General features: G+C 31.4%; 1 protein-coding gene and 1 long non-coding RNA gene across 3 annotated transcripts; one reads left to right on the forward strand and one right to left on the reverse strand.

Annotated features, from left to right (window-relative positions):
• Positions 1-1,145: 1,145 nt before the first annotated feature.
• Positions 1,146-2,555, reverse strand: LOC107413439 (zeatin O-glucosyltransferase). The gene has a single exon (XM_048470540.2). It carries the CDS (start codon positions 2,553-2,555, stop codon positions 1,146-1,148), a length of 1,410 nt encoding a protein of 469 aa, XP_048326497.2.
• Positions 2,556-11,884: 9,329 nt separating this feature from the next.
• LOC107413449 (uncharacterized) lies at positions 11,885-13,452 on the forward strand. Of its 2 annotated transcripts, none has more exons than XR_009640414.1 (3): positions 11,885-12,133; positions 12,296-12,372; positions 13,162-13,452. It is a non-coding gene; the product is annotated as an uncharacterized LOC107413449 (long non-coding RNA). The 2 variants fall into 2 exon arrangements; XR_009640413.1 differs by having other exon boundaries at positions 11,906-12,133; positions 12,315-12,372.
• Positions 13,453-14,078: the final 626 nt, after the last annotated feature.

The raw sequence follows: 14,078 nt of genomic DNA on the forward strand, positions 1-14,078 counted from the left end.
AATGGTGCCAAGTGTAGCCAAGTTCAACAAAATGTAGAAAAAGTAGATTAGGATGTATAAAGCAATGATTATTATAGTTTAAGGTGTAATAGTGGTAATATTCTATTTAATATAAATCTAATTTTAATTAAAAAAGATAAAATTTTATAGTTTTAACTTCGAACTACCATTTTTTTCCCTTAAAAAAAGCCAAAACAATTTTTATATCAAACAAAAAAATTTAAAAACAAACCACTTAAAAATCCAAAAATTTTCTATGTTTTTAGGTACTTAGCCTTCTTTTTATCCAAATTTTCCCTCCTCTTCTTTTTTTCTAATTTATTTATTTTCATTCTATTGTATAACATTTTTTTCTACATAAAAACACATAATTAAAAAAAAAAAAAAAAAAAAAAACAAACAAAACAAAACAAAATTGGGTCAAGCCCACCCTAGCCCCTTGATAGTTACATCACTGTCTTCTTCCACTGCCAGCCAGATTGCGAAGGCAGTGTGGTTGAATTGAGAGCCCAGGCATTTGGTTCGCGAATTGGCTAGAGTGGGCAGTGTTTTGAGTCTTTGTGTACCTAACTTATGGTGGTTCCTCGTGCCTTCAGGATTTGTTACTTGTTTATCAATTTTTTTTTTTTTTAATGAAATTTCTCCTTTTATTCAATATATACATACATGTATTGTGGAAAAAAACACATCTTATTGGAAACTGTTGCAAAGGAAAATGAAATAATTCATTAAAACCCATCCAAATCAAATTCATCTGTACAAAACTAAGGAATGATAGCAAGCAGAAATTTTAATATCATTTAATTTGGATGAAAATTTTTTATATACAAAAAAAAAAAAACTGTTCGCGAAAAGCTATAATTTCTCTAGCCAAAATAAAATACTCACAGAGCATTTGCACCGAAACAATTTTTCAATTGAAATACAAACAGAAGAAACTGCAAGAAAGCAGCTAGATCAACACAAACAAAAGTTGCCCATGCGCCAACAGACGAATCGGTAAAGCACTTTTGAGACTTTCACACCTAGAAAACAGAGGTTCGAATACTACTCCCTATAAACATAGACACACACAGATCGTTTGATTGATTACAAGTTTGAATATGTTTCATATATATATATATATATATATATAAATCCATGCTCTATCTAGTAATATGGGCAATGAAAGAATCGCATTCCAATCGAGAAACTCCTCCATCATCAGTAGCACTTCGAACTTTGGCACCCAACTCTTTAGCCCTCTTCCTGAGCTTATCTCCTTCTTCGGAACCCATTAACCTCCTCACCGCTTTGCTAATCTCCGAGGAGCTCACCACTTGGTCTCTGCGTGCCCATTCCTTTATATTCACACCAGTTTTGAGCACCTCTGTTATGAACAGAGCATTCATGGGTTGGTCCACTGCAATGGGCCAAGCAGCTACAGGAACTCCATAGCTAATGCTCTCCAAGGTTGAGTTCCATCCACAGTGACTCAAAAACCCACCTGTCGATGGGTGGTCCAGAATTTCAAGCTGTGGAGCCCAATCTCTCACCACCATTCCCACTCCTTTCACTCTCTCCTCGAAACCTTGTGGGAGTATTTCTTCTTTTTTGTCATAATCTGCATCTGATCTAAATACCCAAATGAATTTAGTCTCGCTTAGTTCCAACCCAGTTGCAAGTTCTTTGAGCTGCCGATCATGATCCGCCATGTAAATCGTGGTTCCGAAAGATATGTACAAGACAGAGTCTGGTTCTTGTTTGTCTAGCCACTCCAAGCATTTGTCTCTGCCGTTGATGGAGTTTCCAATTCCATTCTCTGTTTTTGCATACTGGTGTAAAGGCCCAACCGACCAAACCTTTTGATTATTTTTCTGTATCTTCACCAGATGGTCAAGGAAAACACCGTCTATCAATCTGCAACCATTGTAGAGATCTCCGGCTGAAGATTTCATAAATTGCTTTTGGTGGGCGATGAAATTCGCAGTTTCAACACTAAAATCTCCCTCAGTTGATGGAATCTCAATTGGGTTGTCACTATTAACAATTTCAGCTTCTTTTGGAATTTGGAGAAACTTATTCCCCAAATTCAAAGAAACGAAACAAAAAATACTGAACGCAGTTATGGCTCGGAAAATATAGGATTCAGCATTTTTTATAGAACTAACATCTCGTACAGCAGAAGAGGTCATAGAATCATGGATGACGATGATTCCCTCTGCTTTTGTTGAAAGATCATGAAGAAGATCAACAACCGGTTCGCGAAGCTGTTTGACGGCATGGAAATATGGAAGGAATAATTTCTCAGTGGGAATTTTTGTTGGGTCTTGGATGAAAGGAGGAATTGGGAAGTCATGGAAATGGATTTCTGAGAAATTCAAAGCATTAGAAGCTCGAGCTCTAACCTGAGAATTGTGGAAAGCAGAGCCAGCGTAATGAACTGGTATATTGTAGGAAGAGATGAGAACAGAGAGTTGCAAGAGCTGGTTCGAATGGCTATGAAGTGGGAATGGTACAATGACCACGATAACAGAGGTCTTTCCGATGCCACGATTGTGGTCAACAGTAGCCATTGATGAGTCTTGTGGGTGGTGTTGGATTACTTAGTGCGTTGCTGCATATGTAACCAGGAAACGGAGTTAATTGATATACGTAGCGTCTTTTTTCACTTGACTCTCCTGGAGGAAAAAATTAGAAAAGATTTAATATGATTTTTCGTTGTTTCATTATTTAAAAAAAAGAAAAAGAAAAGAAAATAGAAAAGATTTAATATAAAACTAAGAACATATTTTAATTTTACATTTAAAAAAGTAATGTATCCATCTCAGATTTCTAAATAAACTCAACCATTCCACAAAAATAAATAGATAAATAAAACTTACTTGTTTTCTTCCCTAACCTAGCGTCTTAAATTAAAAAAAAAAAAAAGAAAAAAAAAGTTATATAATATAATCCATCTAAATCTCTTCAATTTTCAGTTTATAATATTTTTCCAATTGCAACAAATTAAATAGAGAGATTCATCTTTAATGCTCCGACACGCCCTGGTCCCATTGAGCTGGTTGGTCCCTTGCTTGCTCTTCAGGCTGGAAAATTTAAAATATATAAATATACATACATCTAACAAATTTATATATTTATCTTCTTTTTATAGAAAAAGAGGAAAAAAAAAAAAAAAAAAAACAGTTCGCAAAATCAAGCATCACATGGCCTTTGACAAAATTGTGCGAAAGCATCCTAACTTAGGGATTCCTATCCCCCTTTTCTTTTTCTTTTTTTTGTGGGCAATGACTTAGGGATTCCTATCTAGTTGAGGTCGATGGGTTGAAGTTGAATAGATTAAAATAAAAATGGATCTAAATCATATAAACTTTTGAAACGGCAATTAAAATGTTTAAAAGTTAAAAGAATTAAAATTAGATTATGATAAACTTTTGAAACTGCAATTAAAATTATCCTTAAAATTTATTTTTTTTTTTTCTTTGTGGTTGGAATTAATATATATTATTATATATGATGCAACGACGGGACTAATACATGCCACATAAACATTTATAGAGACAATTCAAAAGTACAGTGACCTCCGACGTCTTTTGTCCTTGTCTATAATTATGACATTGATTTAACTTTCGAGGTATCCAATAAAGCATATTCTTGGTTTAGAAGTGTTATTCCAAGCAAGCAAGGTTTATATGATATTTTTTTGAAATTTTTTTGATATATTTTTTTTAAAGGGATCGATATAAAATTGAAGTTCGATATGAAAATGGATAAAATTTTCATAATATCTTTGAAAATTTTTAAAATTTCACGAAAATTTTTATGGAAATTTCCGTAAAATATCTACATAAACTTCTTAATGATTTGGTTAAAAAATCTATAATTTTCATGGAAATTTCCAAAATTTCCATAAAATTTGCATGAAAATTTCAAAAATATCTATGAAATTTTTTTTAAAAAAAAAATTCATAAATATTATTGAAGAAGACAATTCATAATTTTTTTAAAAATTCATAAATTTTATTTTTCATTTTCTTTTAAGAAGAAGACAATAAATCATTCAATTATATCAATCAACCAAATACTCTCCATGAATTTCTTATACCATGGGGTATCTTACAATAGTATTATATAGTTTTAAAATTAAAAAAATATTTTTTTTGTTAGAGAATCTTAGTACATTATTATATAGTTTTGAAAAAATATTTTTATGCTAGAGAAAAAATATTTTTATGCTAGAGAATCTTAGTTAATTATTATAGAGTTTTGAAATTAAAAAATATTCTTCAGAAATGTGTGTTTAACCATTGCTTGGGCACTTTCTTGTCTCTATATATTACACTTGCTTGTCCACTTTTTTATTTTTGCATAATTTCACGTGTCTTTTATATTAGTACATTATTATATAGTTTTGAAATTAAAAAAATATTCTTCATAAATGTGTGTTTGACCATTGCTTGGACACTTTCTTGTCTCTATATATTACACTTGCTTCTTCACTATCTTGTCTTTGCATAATTTCACGTGTTTTTTATATTAGTACACCATTATGTAGTTCTGAAATTTAAAAATATTCTTCATAAATGTGTGTTTGACCATTGCTTGGGCATTTTGTTGTCTCTATATATTACACTTGGTTGTCCACTCTCTTGTCTTTGCATAACTTCATGTGTCTTTTATATTTTACCAGAGCCAATACATATTCTTCATGAGTCATGAGTGTGCTTTTGATTATAAAATATTCCATGGAAAAAAAAATTCACATTATTATTTTATTTAAAGAGCAAGTTTGATGCTTTGTTCTTAACATTTTTTCTTATACATATTTTCGGTTCTCACAAAATTTCATATTCTTTCATACAACTTCTTTGGATATCCTTTTTACAGGTTAGTTTTTTTATCTTAAAAAAAAAGAGGTTTATATTTACTTTTATACTTTAAGATCTAAATTCTTTAATTCACTTGTATTATTGTTATTTGAATTATTAATTGTAAGCTAATTAATTATATATTAACATATGTATCTATCTCTATATATATATGGTAAAAATGTAACATGTATATATGTATAGATATATATATATATATATATATATATATTTATATGTAGTTATTATAAATGATTAGATTTACAAACCCAAATTTAATATATACCTTAAACTTAATGTATGATGTGTGATTGAAAATATAATTGTTTTTTTCTTATTGGATAAAAAGCATAACTTAAAAAAAACCCACTTTGTCATTTAATTTTTTCATGTTGTCTTCTACGTAAGCAAAACTTCATAATATAATATGTTAAAACTTATAAACAATAAATAAAAAGTTGATTAGAAAATAAATCTTATACATATATATATGTCGGCTAGAATATATATTGTTAAAGTATATTAAATTTGCCTAAATATATTGGTTATTTCATTTTTTGCTTTGAAAATATTGGTTATTTCTTTATGTAGTGTTTTGTTCCTTTTCTAATTGTAAACATCTATACTCAAGGCATTGGAGATCTGTAAGGAATCATTTTCGTACAAGGTACATTTATTAAAAACGAATTATTTAATTTCAAAGATCTTGATTTTTTTGTTATACTAAATTATTTTTCATAGGTATAAGAAAATATTTTAATCAAATATCTCTATCCAATTCCGATCAAAAATTCAAATATATATATATATATATATTCATAGACAAATATTAAAATTGTTATTGTTATTAGTACTGTTACTCTTATTATTATTATTATAGGATAATGGCTAGTGGAGGAAGCAAACGTGATCCTGCATGGGAGCATGGTTTTCCAATTGAAGGTAATAAAAGTGGAACAATATGCAAATATTGTAATCGCGTGATGAAGAGTGGTGGAGTAACACGATTAAAATACCACCTTAGTGGTATTGATCCTTCACACAATGTACAACCTTGTGGTCAAGTATCTCCTGAAGTTAAAAAATTCATAATAGATTTGTTAAAAGGAAAACAACAACGTAAGATCAAAAAAGCAAATATAATGGAAGAGATTCGTGCAGATTTACGAGGACAACTGCATGCTGAAACATATAATGTGGATGATGAGGATGATGATGACATAGCATATCCACTTGGGATGGATCCATATGAGAAAAATGATTATCGAGAGGCAATTCGTGCTTCTAAACAATTAAAGTGGGAAAGAAGTCATCTCCACAAAGTTCGATATCAAGCTGAAGGAGGCGAATCTAGCAGTCGTGCTAAACCTGCAGTACAACGAACACAAAGTCTTAAATATCCACAATCAAGATTTGTTGCACCAAGCCTATACAAGTCCTCTCAAGCAAAGCAAAAAAATATAAAAAAAAAATTTCTGGAAGAAAAATAAAAGAAGGTATAGGAAGAATAATAAGTAAATTTTTTATTTATGAAAATTTACCAGCAAATAAAACATCATCCCATTATTTCAAGAATTTGGTAGCAGGATGCTAACAAGCAGGGCCAGATATAGAACCTCCAACTCCTTATGAGATCAGCACAAAATATTTGGATATGGAGTATGAGGAGATAAAAGACCATGTAAACAAAATGAAAGTAAAGTGGGAAACCTATGGTTGTACAATCATGTGTGATGGATGGACGGGTCCCACTAAGATGTCTATTATTAATTTCATGGTTTACTCAAAAGGAAGCACAATTTTTCTAAAATCTATTGATGATTTAAATCAAATAAAGGATCATAAATACATATATGAGCAATTGAAGAAAATAATTCTGGAAGTTGGGAAGAAAAATATGGTACAAATTGTAACAGATAATGGCTCTGCATTTGTTAAAGCTGGGAAAAAATTGATGGGAGATTACAATTTGTACTGGACTCCATGTGTAGCACATTGCATTGATCTCATGTTTGAAGATATTGGGAAGAATGAGAATGTGGCTATTGTGATCAAGCAGGCTAGAGCAATCACAACTTACATCTACAATCATAATTGGTTGCTAGCAAAGATGCATGAAACTTGCAAAGGTGACATCATTCTTCCGGGACTTACACGATTTGCCATAAACTATCTTGCGCTTGATAGTTTGGTTAAAAAGAAAGCAGGACTTAAGCAACTATTCACATCTATTGATTGGACTAATCATAATTATAGTGCTTCAAAAGAAGGCCAAACAGTGGAAAATATAGTACTTAATCATACTTTTTGAGATCAAGCACATAAGGTGTGTTAATTATTTGAGCATTTATATAAGTTTTTACGTATTGTTGACATCGAGGTTTATCCAACAATGGGAGCAGTGTATGAGTTGATGTGAATTGTTAAAGAGGAACTTGACAAAATGCATGGTGCAAAGTGGATATTAAAGATTATCAATAATAGGTGAGATAAAACCTTAAAGCATCCATTACATGCAGCAGGTATGAGCTCATAGTCAATTTATATAAAATATGTTAGACTTTCATTTTTTTGTTAATGTAAAATACTTTATATATTTCATTATTTATCTCTAATTAAACTAAAATATATATATATTTTTTTTCTTTTATATAGCTTATTATTTAAATCATCAATATCAATATAGACCTGGAGTTGGAGAAGATTCTAATCTTATAAAGGCTGTACACAATGTCTATGCTACATTGGATCCTAAATCAGCCGCAATTAGCCAGTTTGGAAAAGAGGTATAGTGATGATAATTTATTAACATAATATATTTTAAGGGTTTATAACTTTATTTTGTTTTATTTTACAGCTTACATACTTCAAGAATGCAAGGAAAGGATTTGCAAGACCAACAGCAATTGCTTCTAGAAAAGAGATGTCTCCTGGTAAGTTTAAATATTGTAGTATGTGAATATCAATTGATGTAATAGTACAAATATGTAATCATATAATAATTATTTTGTAACAGTTGAATGGTGGGTCATGTATGGTGATAGTGCACCTATAGTAAGAAAATTGGCATTGAAAGTTTTGTCACAAACAACATCATCCTCTGCCTGTGAAAGAAATTGGAGCACTTTTGCACTAATACATACAAAACAAAGAAATAGACTAGCATATAGTAGAATTGAAAAACTAGTCTATTGTTATTATAATATGAAACTCAAGTTGATGGATATGGAAGCTGAAGAAGAAAATCATCAAGACTTGGATCCAACAATAATATTTGAAACTATAATGGAAGATGATAATGAAGAGGGCAACCAAATATACCAATGGATTAGAGATGTTTATTTAGATGATTATGAGGGGAATCCTGATCCAAAGATTGCTCAACAAGCTTTCAAAAAGTTATTACTCAAGAAGTAAATTCTAGTAGTGGTGATTCATTTCAAAGGCTTATGAGAGAGCCAACTAGAACTACTAGTGCTTCAGCTCCATCAGGTGGTACACATTCACAATTTGAGACTCTTAGTAGTCACTCTGGCTCCAGTGGTGATGAAGATAACTTCAATAAATTATCTGAATTAGAAGGTAGAAGAGGTAGGGGCCAAAGGAAATCACCAAGTCAAGAAGTTGGATTAAGCCCATTTACTGGTGAACAATATTACACACATGCAACACAGGATGAAAATCATGGGAGTAGAGATGCAGGTCAAGGATTCGGTGCTGTTGGAAAAGACTATACACGTAAAGAGAAATCTATGATGGAGATGTCATAACAAGAATAAGATTCAATTTTGGATCTATAAAGGTTAGAAGTCATTTTCATAATCCTTATTCAATGAATAATTATGGAATATCATCAAGTAGCAACTCATGGGTACCATCTCAAACTCAACCATCAGAGAGTAGTAGTTATGCACATAGTCAACCAATAATGCAAAATCCATATGGTTGGCATATTAATAATTATATGCAAAACTATCATGGAAATACATATTTTCATAACTACTTCTCACATTTCACATCTCAAAATCAAAATGAGGAAGAAATCGATGATTTTCAACCACCCAGAAGTTCTATGTGGTTTTAAGATGACATTTATAAACTACAATGTAATTGTAATAATCGTTTTATAAATTTTAGTTAATAAATAATTTTATTATATATGTATTTTTTGATATATTTTTATTAATAATAATTCATCTATGGTTATTAATATTTAATTGCTCATTATAAATCAATTCACTAAGAAGAACATAACATCCATTCAATATTTTAGTAAGTTTTATAATCAATTTGATAATTGATGGATTAAATAAGCTAATTCTAAAGTTTCAATAAAAATTTCCATCTTTTAAAACAAATTTCCATCATTTTTTATAATTTTTTATCGATATTCCATATTTTCCGATATTTCCATGTAAATTTTCGTATTTTGAACTCTCGATATTTCCGTCGACATCAATATTTTGAACCTTGATTCCACGTTTGGAGTATGGGGGGGAAAAAAAAAAAGAAAAAAAGAAAAGGGGAATTTTTAAAGAATATGCCTAGTTATTCATTTACAAAACAGGTCAAAATAGTAATTGCAACATTGGCATTGTATAATTGCATAAAAAGGCATGCTTAGTCTGATCATCATTTTAAGGAAACCATCCATAATGACGTTGTTGATAATGAACTAAACAATGAAATAACCACTTCTAAAGAATATCATAATGATCCGGGAACCCAAGAAATGGAAATATTAAGAAATATAATTGCTGCTAGTTTAATGAGGTCATAACTTTGTATCTCTATTTGAAAACTTTTGTTATGAATAAAATTTTAGTTTTCTTTTTTCAAATAATTTATATTACTTATATGGTATATTAAACATTTTTGTATATATATTTTTATAATGAATTCAATATATTTTTTCTCTGTCTCATTTCTTATCTCTTCCTACAAAATACCAGTTCATTATGCCGATTCTTCCATTCGCAATTCTCAGGTGAGCAATCGAGTGATGAAGGAGCTGAATCATTTTTTTTTTTTTTTTTTTTGATAAAAATTTGTCATACTTGAACGGAGGTTGCAACAGCCATACGAGAGAGATCAGAGTTGAAATCGGTAGGCCTGAAAACAGTGAATGAGAAGCGTTGGACTGGATATCATTCGGCTGGAAGAAGGCCTCACCTGGCCAAATGGGCTTGCAATCCAAGCCAGAACTGAATACGTAGTCTATGTTTGCTTGGAGTTTTTGATTGGTAGCCACTTTTTTGGTAAAAGATGTGTACCCTCTTGTTTAAATTTTAGATAAGCACCATTTCCTGCCCCGTGCCGGTGCCATATTGCTGCGCAACTGCTGCCACCACCACCAGCCTATATGTTTTTAGACAAATTCGAATGTTTACAAGAAGGAAATTTGGAACAAAAAATATAAAGTTTTGGATCAATGATAAAATGCCTTGTGCTTGTTTCTTTTTTCTTTTTTTTTCCACCTTTATAAAAAAAAAAAAATTATCGAGTAGGACAAGGTTTTTGCCTTGATTAGCTACCCAGTGGAAAACCTAATAATCAAGTAAATGCAAATTTGTGAATCTTATATTCAATCAAACTTACTTCAAGAATTTTCTTATTAATTTTTGAATCTCATCAAAGCAACCTGATATGAACTAAACTCATATACATAATAACATTCTAATGAGCGTAGTTGCCAGATTATGCTAGGCGTAAAAAATCTCTTGACACTAACTATATATATTTTTAACTTGAATTACATGTAATAAGCAATATTTCAGTATCAAGTGATCGCCCCATATAAAAAAAAAATATATATATATATATATACATCTTGTTACGATTTTGCCAATATAGATGATGTCTCATCTTTTGAGGGAGAAAAACTTATATGACACGATTGTATCAGGTTAGCTGGACCACTCCAAGTTATTCAATACATGTGTAACAATTTACCACATCAACTAACATCTTAATTGATTTTTATTTTATTTTCTGGGGAAACATAAACTGCATGCACACCTTTTCTTCTCCCTTTCATTTGGGCTTCAACTTTGCTTTCTCTGTGATCTCCATTATAAATTTCACAACAACAAAAACTTGAAGGTAAACAACAAAAAAAATATATATATATATATATATAATTAACAAAATAAAATAAAAGACTGTTTATAATTTTTTTAAGCCTTTTTTCCCAAAATTGAATAAGGAAGACTAACAGAGCTCAAAAAAATTTTTTTTTCATTTTTTTTTTTTTTTTGGTTTTTCTCATGTAAAATCCATCACGGAAGATTTTCAAGTAGAAAAAGCATGCCCAACACCAAGGTTAAGACCACATAATATTTTTCTACCTTCTAGTTCTGTGGACATTGTTAAAGGAGAAGAATAACCCACGGATTTATGAGATTGAGAAGTTTCCTGTTCATGTTTTTGAAGTCTCAACAATTTTAGAACAAAAATCAAATCTTATTTTGTTTTCACAGTTCTTAAAAAATTATTTAATTACCGAATTTAAGAATAGATGGCTTTGAAAATTATTTTAAAATTATCTAAGTTAAGGGAATATTTTTTTTTTAAGGAAAAGATAAATTTTATCTTTAAAGTATTGTTCATAAAAATGGACATAGTTCTATCCATAAACCTAAGAAAACATGGGCTTAAGCCAAAAAAAAAAAAAAAAAAACATGGGAGAAGAAAGTGATGGTGATGCGGAGGCACAAAAACCAAAAGCAACTGACTTTTATGAAAATTAAAAGTTTACTAGGGAGGGTGATTTGATAAATTTGTAACAAATGTCACAAAAAATAATTTGAACTGATATCAGCTGATCCAGTACCAACGTATTGTTCTTCTCCTTCTTTTAGTGGGAAATGACCTTCCATCACAGTTTAATTACATGTAATCACATAAATCAACCAATAATAAATATTTGTTGTCCATTTCTTGATAGGAAATGTTGCCCAGAGTAACATTGTTGTGTATTGTCAAACCCAAACCTTTAGGCCATGTTTGTTACTCAGGATTGGGTAGGTCAGGATAGGACACAATCCCAGTCCGATGTTTGGAAAGCAGAAATGGGAGTGGGGTCAGATTTGTCCCATTGGTCATTTTATCCCAAACAAAGGGGATAGATCTAACCCATCTAGAGACTGGGTCACTTTTGTTGTCCGAGCGAGCTCTCTTCGAAGCATCACTCGCCATCCCCTTCGAAGCATCTCCGATCTCGAATCTCCAAGCTGATCGAAGCATTTCCAAGCTGACGATCCCCTTCGAAGCATCTCTGGCTGGTGAGTTCTTCTTCTTCTGCTTCGTCGATCTTCCATCATCATCATCATCATCTTCTTCTTCTTTGTTTTTTTACATCATTTTTTTAGCTGAAAAATTATGAAATTTTTTTGGGAAATGTCATTTGTTAATCTGCAAAATAAGCTTCCATCTATTTATGTTAGGGCTTGATTTGATATTCAGGAGGAAGAAAGCTTGATTTTAGAGGCTTAAACTAGATCTAAAGCATCGGGTGTGGAAGGTAAGTGTTCTGTTTTTGCCTATCGTTGATGTGTTGCTTATCATGCGTTGGGTAGATTAATTCTGTTTGTGAAAGAGGGCTGCTATCGTCATGTGTTTGCTAAGATCTGAATCCCATTGATTTGTGAAAGAGGGCTTTGAGTTGGGATGCTGAAGTGGTACAAATAGCAATAAGTAATGTTTTTGGCAAGCCTCAGATCAGAATAACTTAATACATATGTTCTCATTTTCATTTATCGCACATATAAGAACTTAGGTAGCCTAAAAAGTGTATAAAAGCAATGATTTGGCATGGACTTAGTACAATACCCGTCCATATGGTATTTGACTAAGAATGAAGATTAAAAACCTTCACTGCCTCGACCATCCTATGCCAAGCATGATGTGTAATTGTATCACCTGCAATATGTAAGCACATCTATTTACTTACAAAGAAAAATATTTTCTGAGGGTCATAACGGGAAGCGTCTGCATTTATTGAAGAAAAATAAAAACTACTAATATACATAAAATTATACAATACCATCATTGGTTTGTTGGCCAACAGCTAGCTCTAGTGAAAGAAAGGGATCTTTAAACTGGGATGATTCTTCAAGAGCTGCAGGCACCATCAGAATGAATTAACCGATTGCTAGAAGAATTCCTTTCCTAGCCACTGAGATCAGAATAACTTAATACATATGTTATATTCTTCTCAAATTAGTTTCTTTCTCCCCCATTCTGATTACACTTGCTTTAAGTTGCAGTGTTTGTGATACTGGAGATCTTATTCCTTTCTTCCTGGGTGCAGGGTGTTGATCCAAGTATTAGAGCTGAAGTGTGGCCGTTTCTCCTTGGAGTGTAAGCACTTCCAACCTTGAGAAGTTAATATATTTTGTTATTGCATATCAGATTTCAATGTATTATTATACAACCAATTTATTTTGTGGAGACTATGTCTCTGTGAAGTTCTTCTTTTTTACATAATGTAATGAATTCCACAAGTTAGTCAAGTCCCATGGATTGAATTACTTAATCCATGGCATTGTGGAGGTTGAGTTCTATTTTTAATGAAATACTCAACCCTCATTTATTTTTTTAAGTTTATGTTTAACTTCTGGTTGACCTCTTTTTCTAATACTTTCTGAATTCTCTAGAGTTCTTGCCTAGACCCATCAGTCAAGTTTCCCTTTGCACTCTTTGATAAAAACTACTAATACCATCACTGGTTTGTTGGCCAACGGCTAGCTCTAGTGAAAGAAAAGGATCTTTAAACTGGGATGATTCTTCAAGAGCTGCAGGCACCATTAGAATGAATTAACCGAAATCAGTTTAAATCACATCTCCAATGAAAATAACTACCTCCTTTCCAATGCTTTATTGTAATCAATGATTATTTGGCTACACATAAAGTAAACCATATTGAATCCCCTCATGATAAATGGTAGTGCTCAACTTTTATTGGGCAGATACAAACTTTGGTCAGAAATGCCATTCATTTCTGAAATGAGATATAATAAAACTAAACAAAACGTCACCTGTTTTACAACTCGCCCATTCATTTCTGAAAGCCTCGGGCATGTGATTAAACCAATGTCCATCAAGTTCTTTCCGAACGCATTCACATGACTGCTCTAATGAAGTCTGTCAACAGCAACTAGAAAATATAAAAATTAGAAAGTTTGAATAAAAGTACAGAAAGGTTTCACTGAAGAACAGGTGGAGGTT

The sequence above is a fragment of the Ziziphus jujuba genome, chromosome 8, assembly GCF_031755915.1.
Source record: "Ziziphus jujuba cultivar Dongzao chromosome 8, ASM3175591v1".
Lineage (NCBI taxonomy): Eukaryota > Viridiplantae > Streptophyta > Magnoliopsida > Rosales > Rhamnaceae > Ziziphus > Ziziphus jujuba.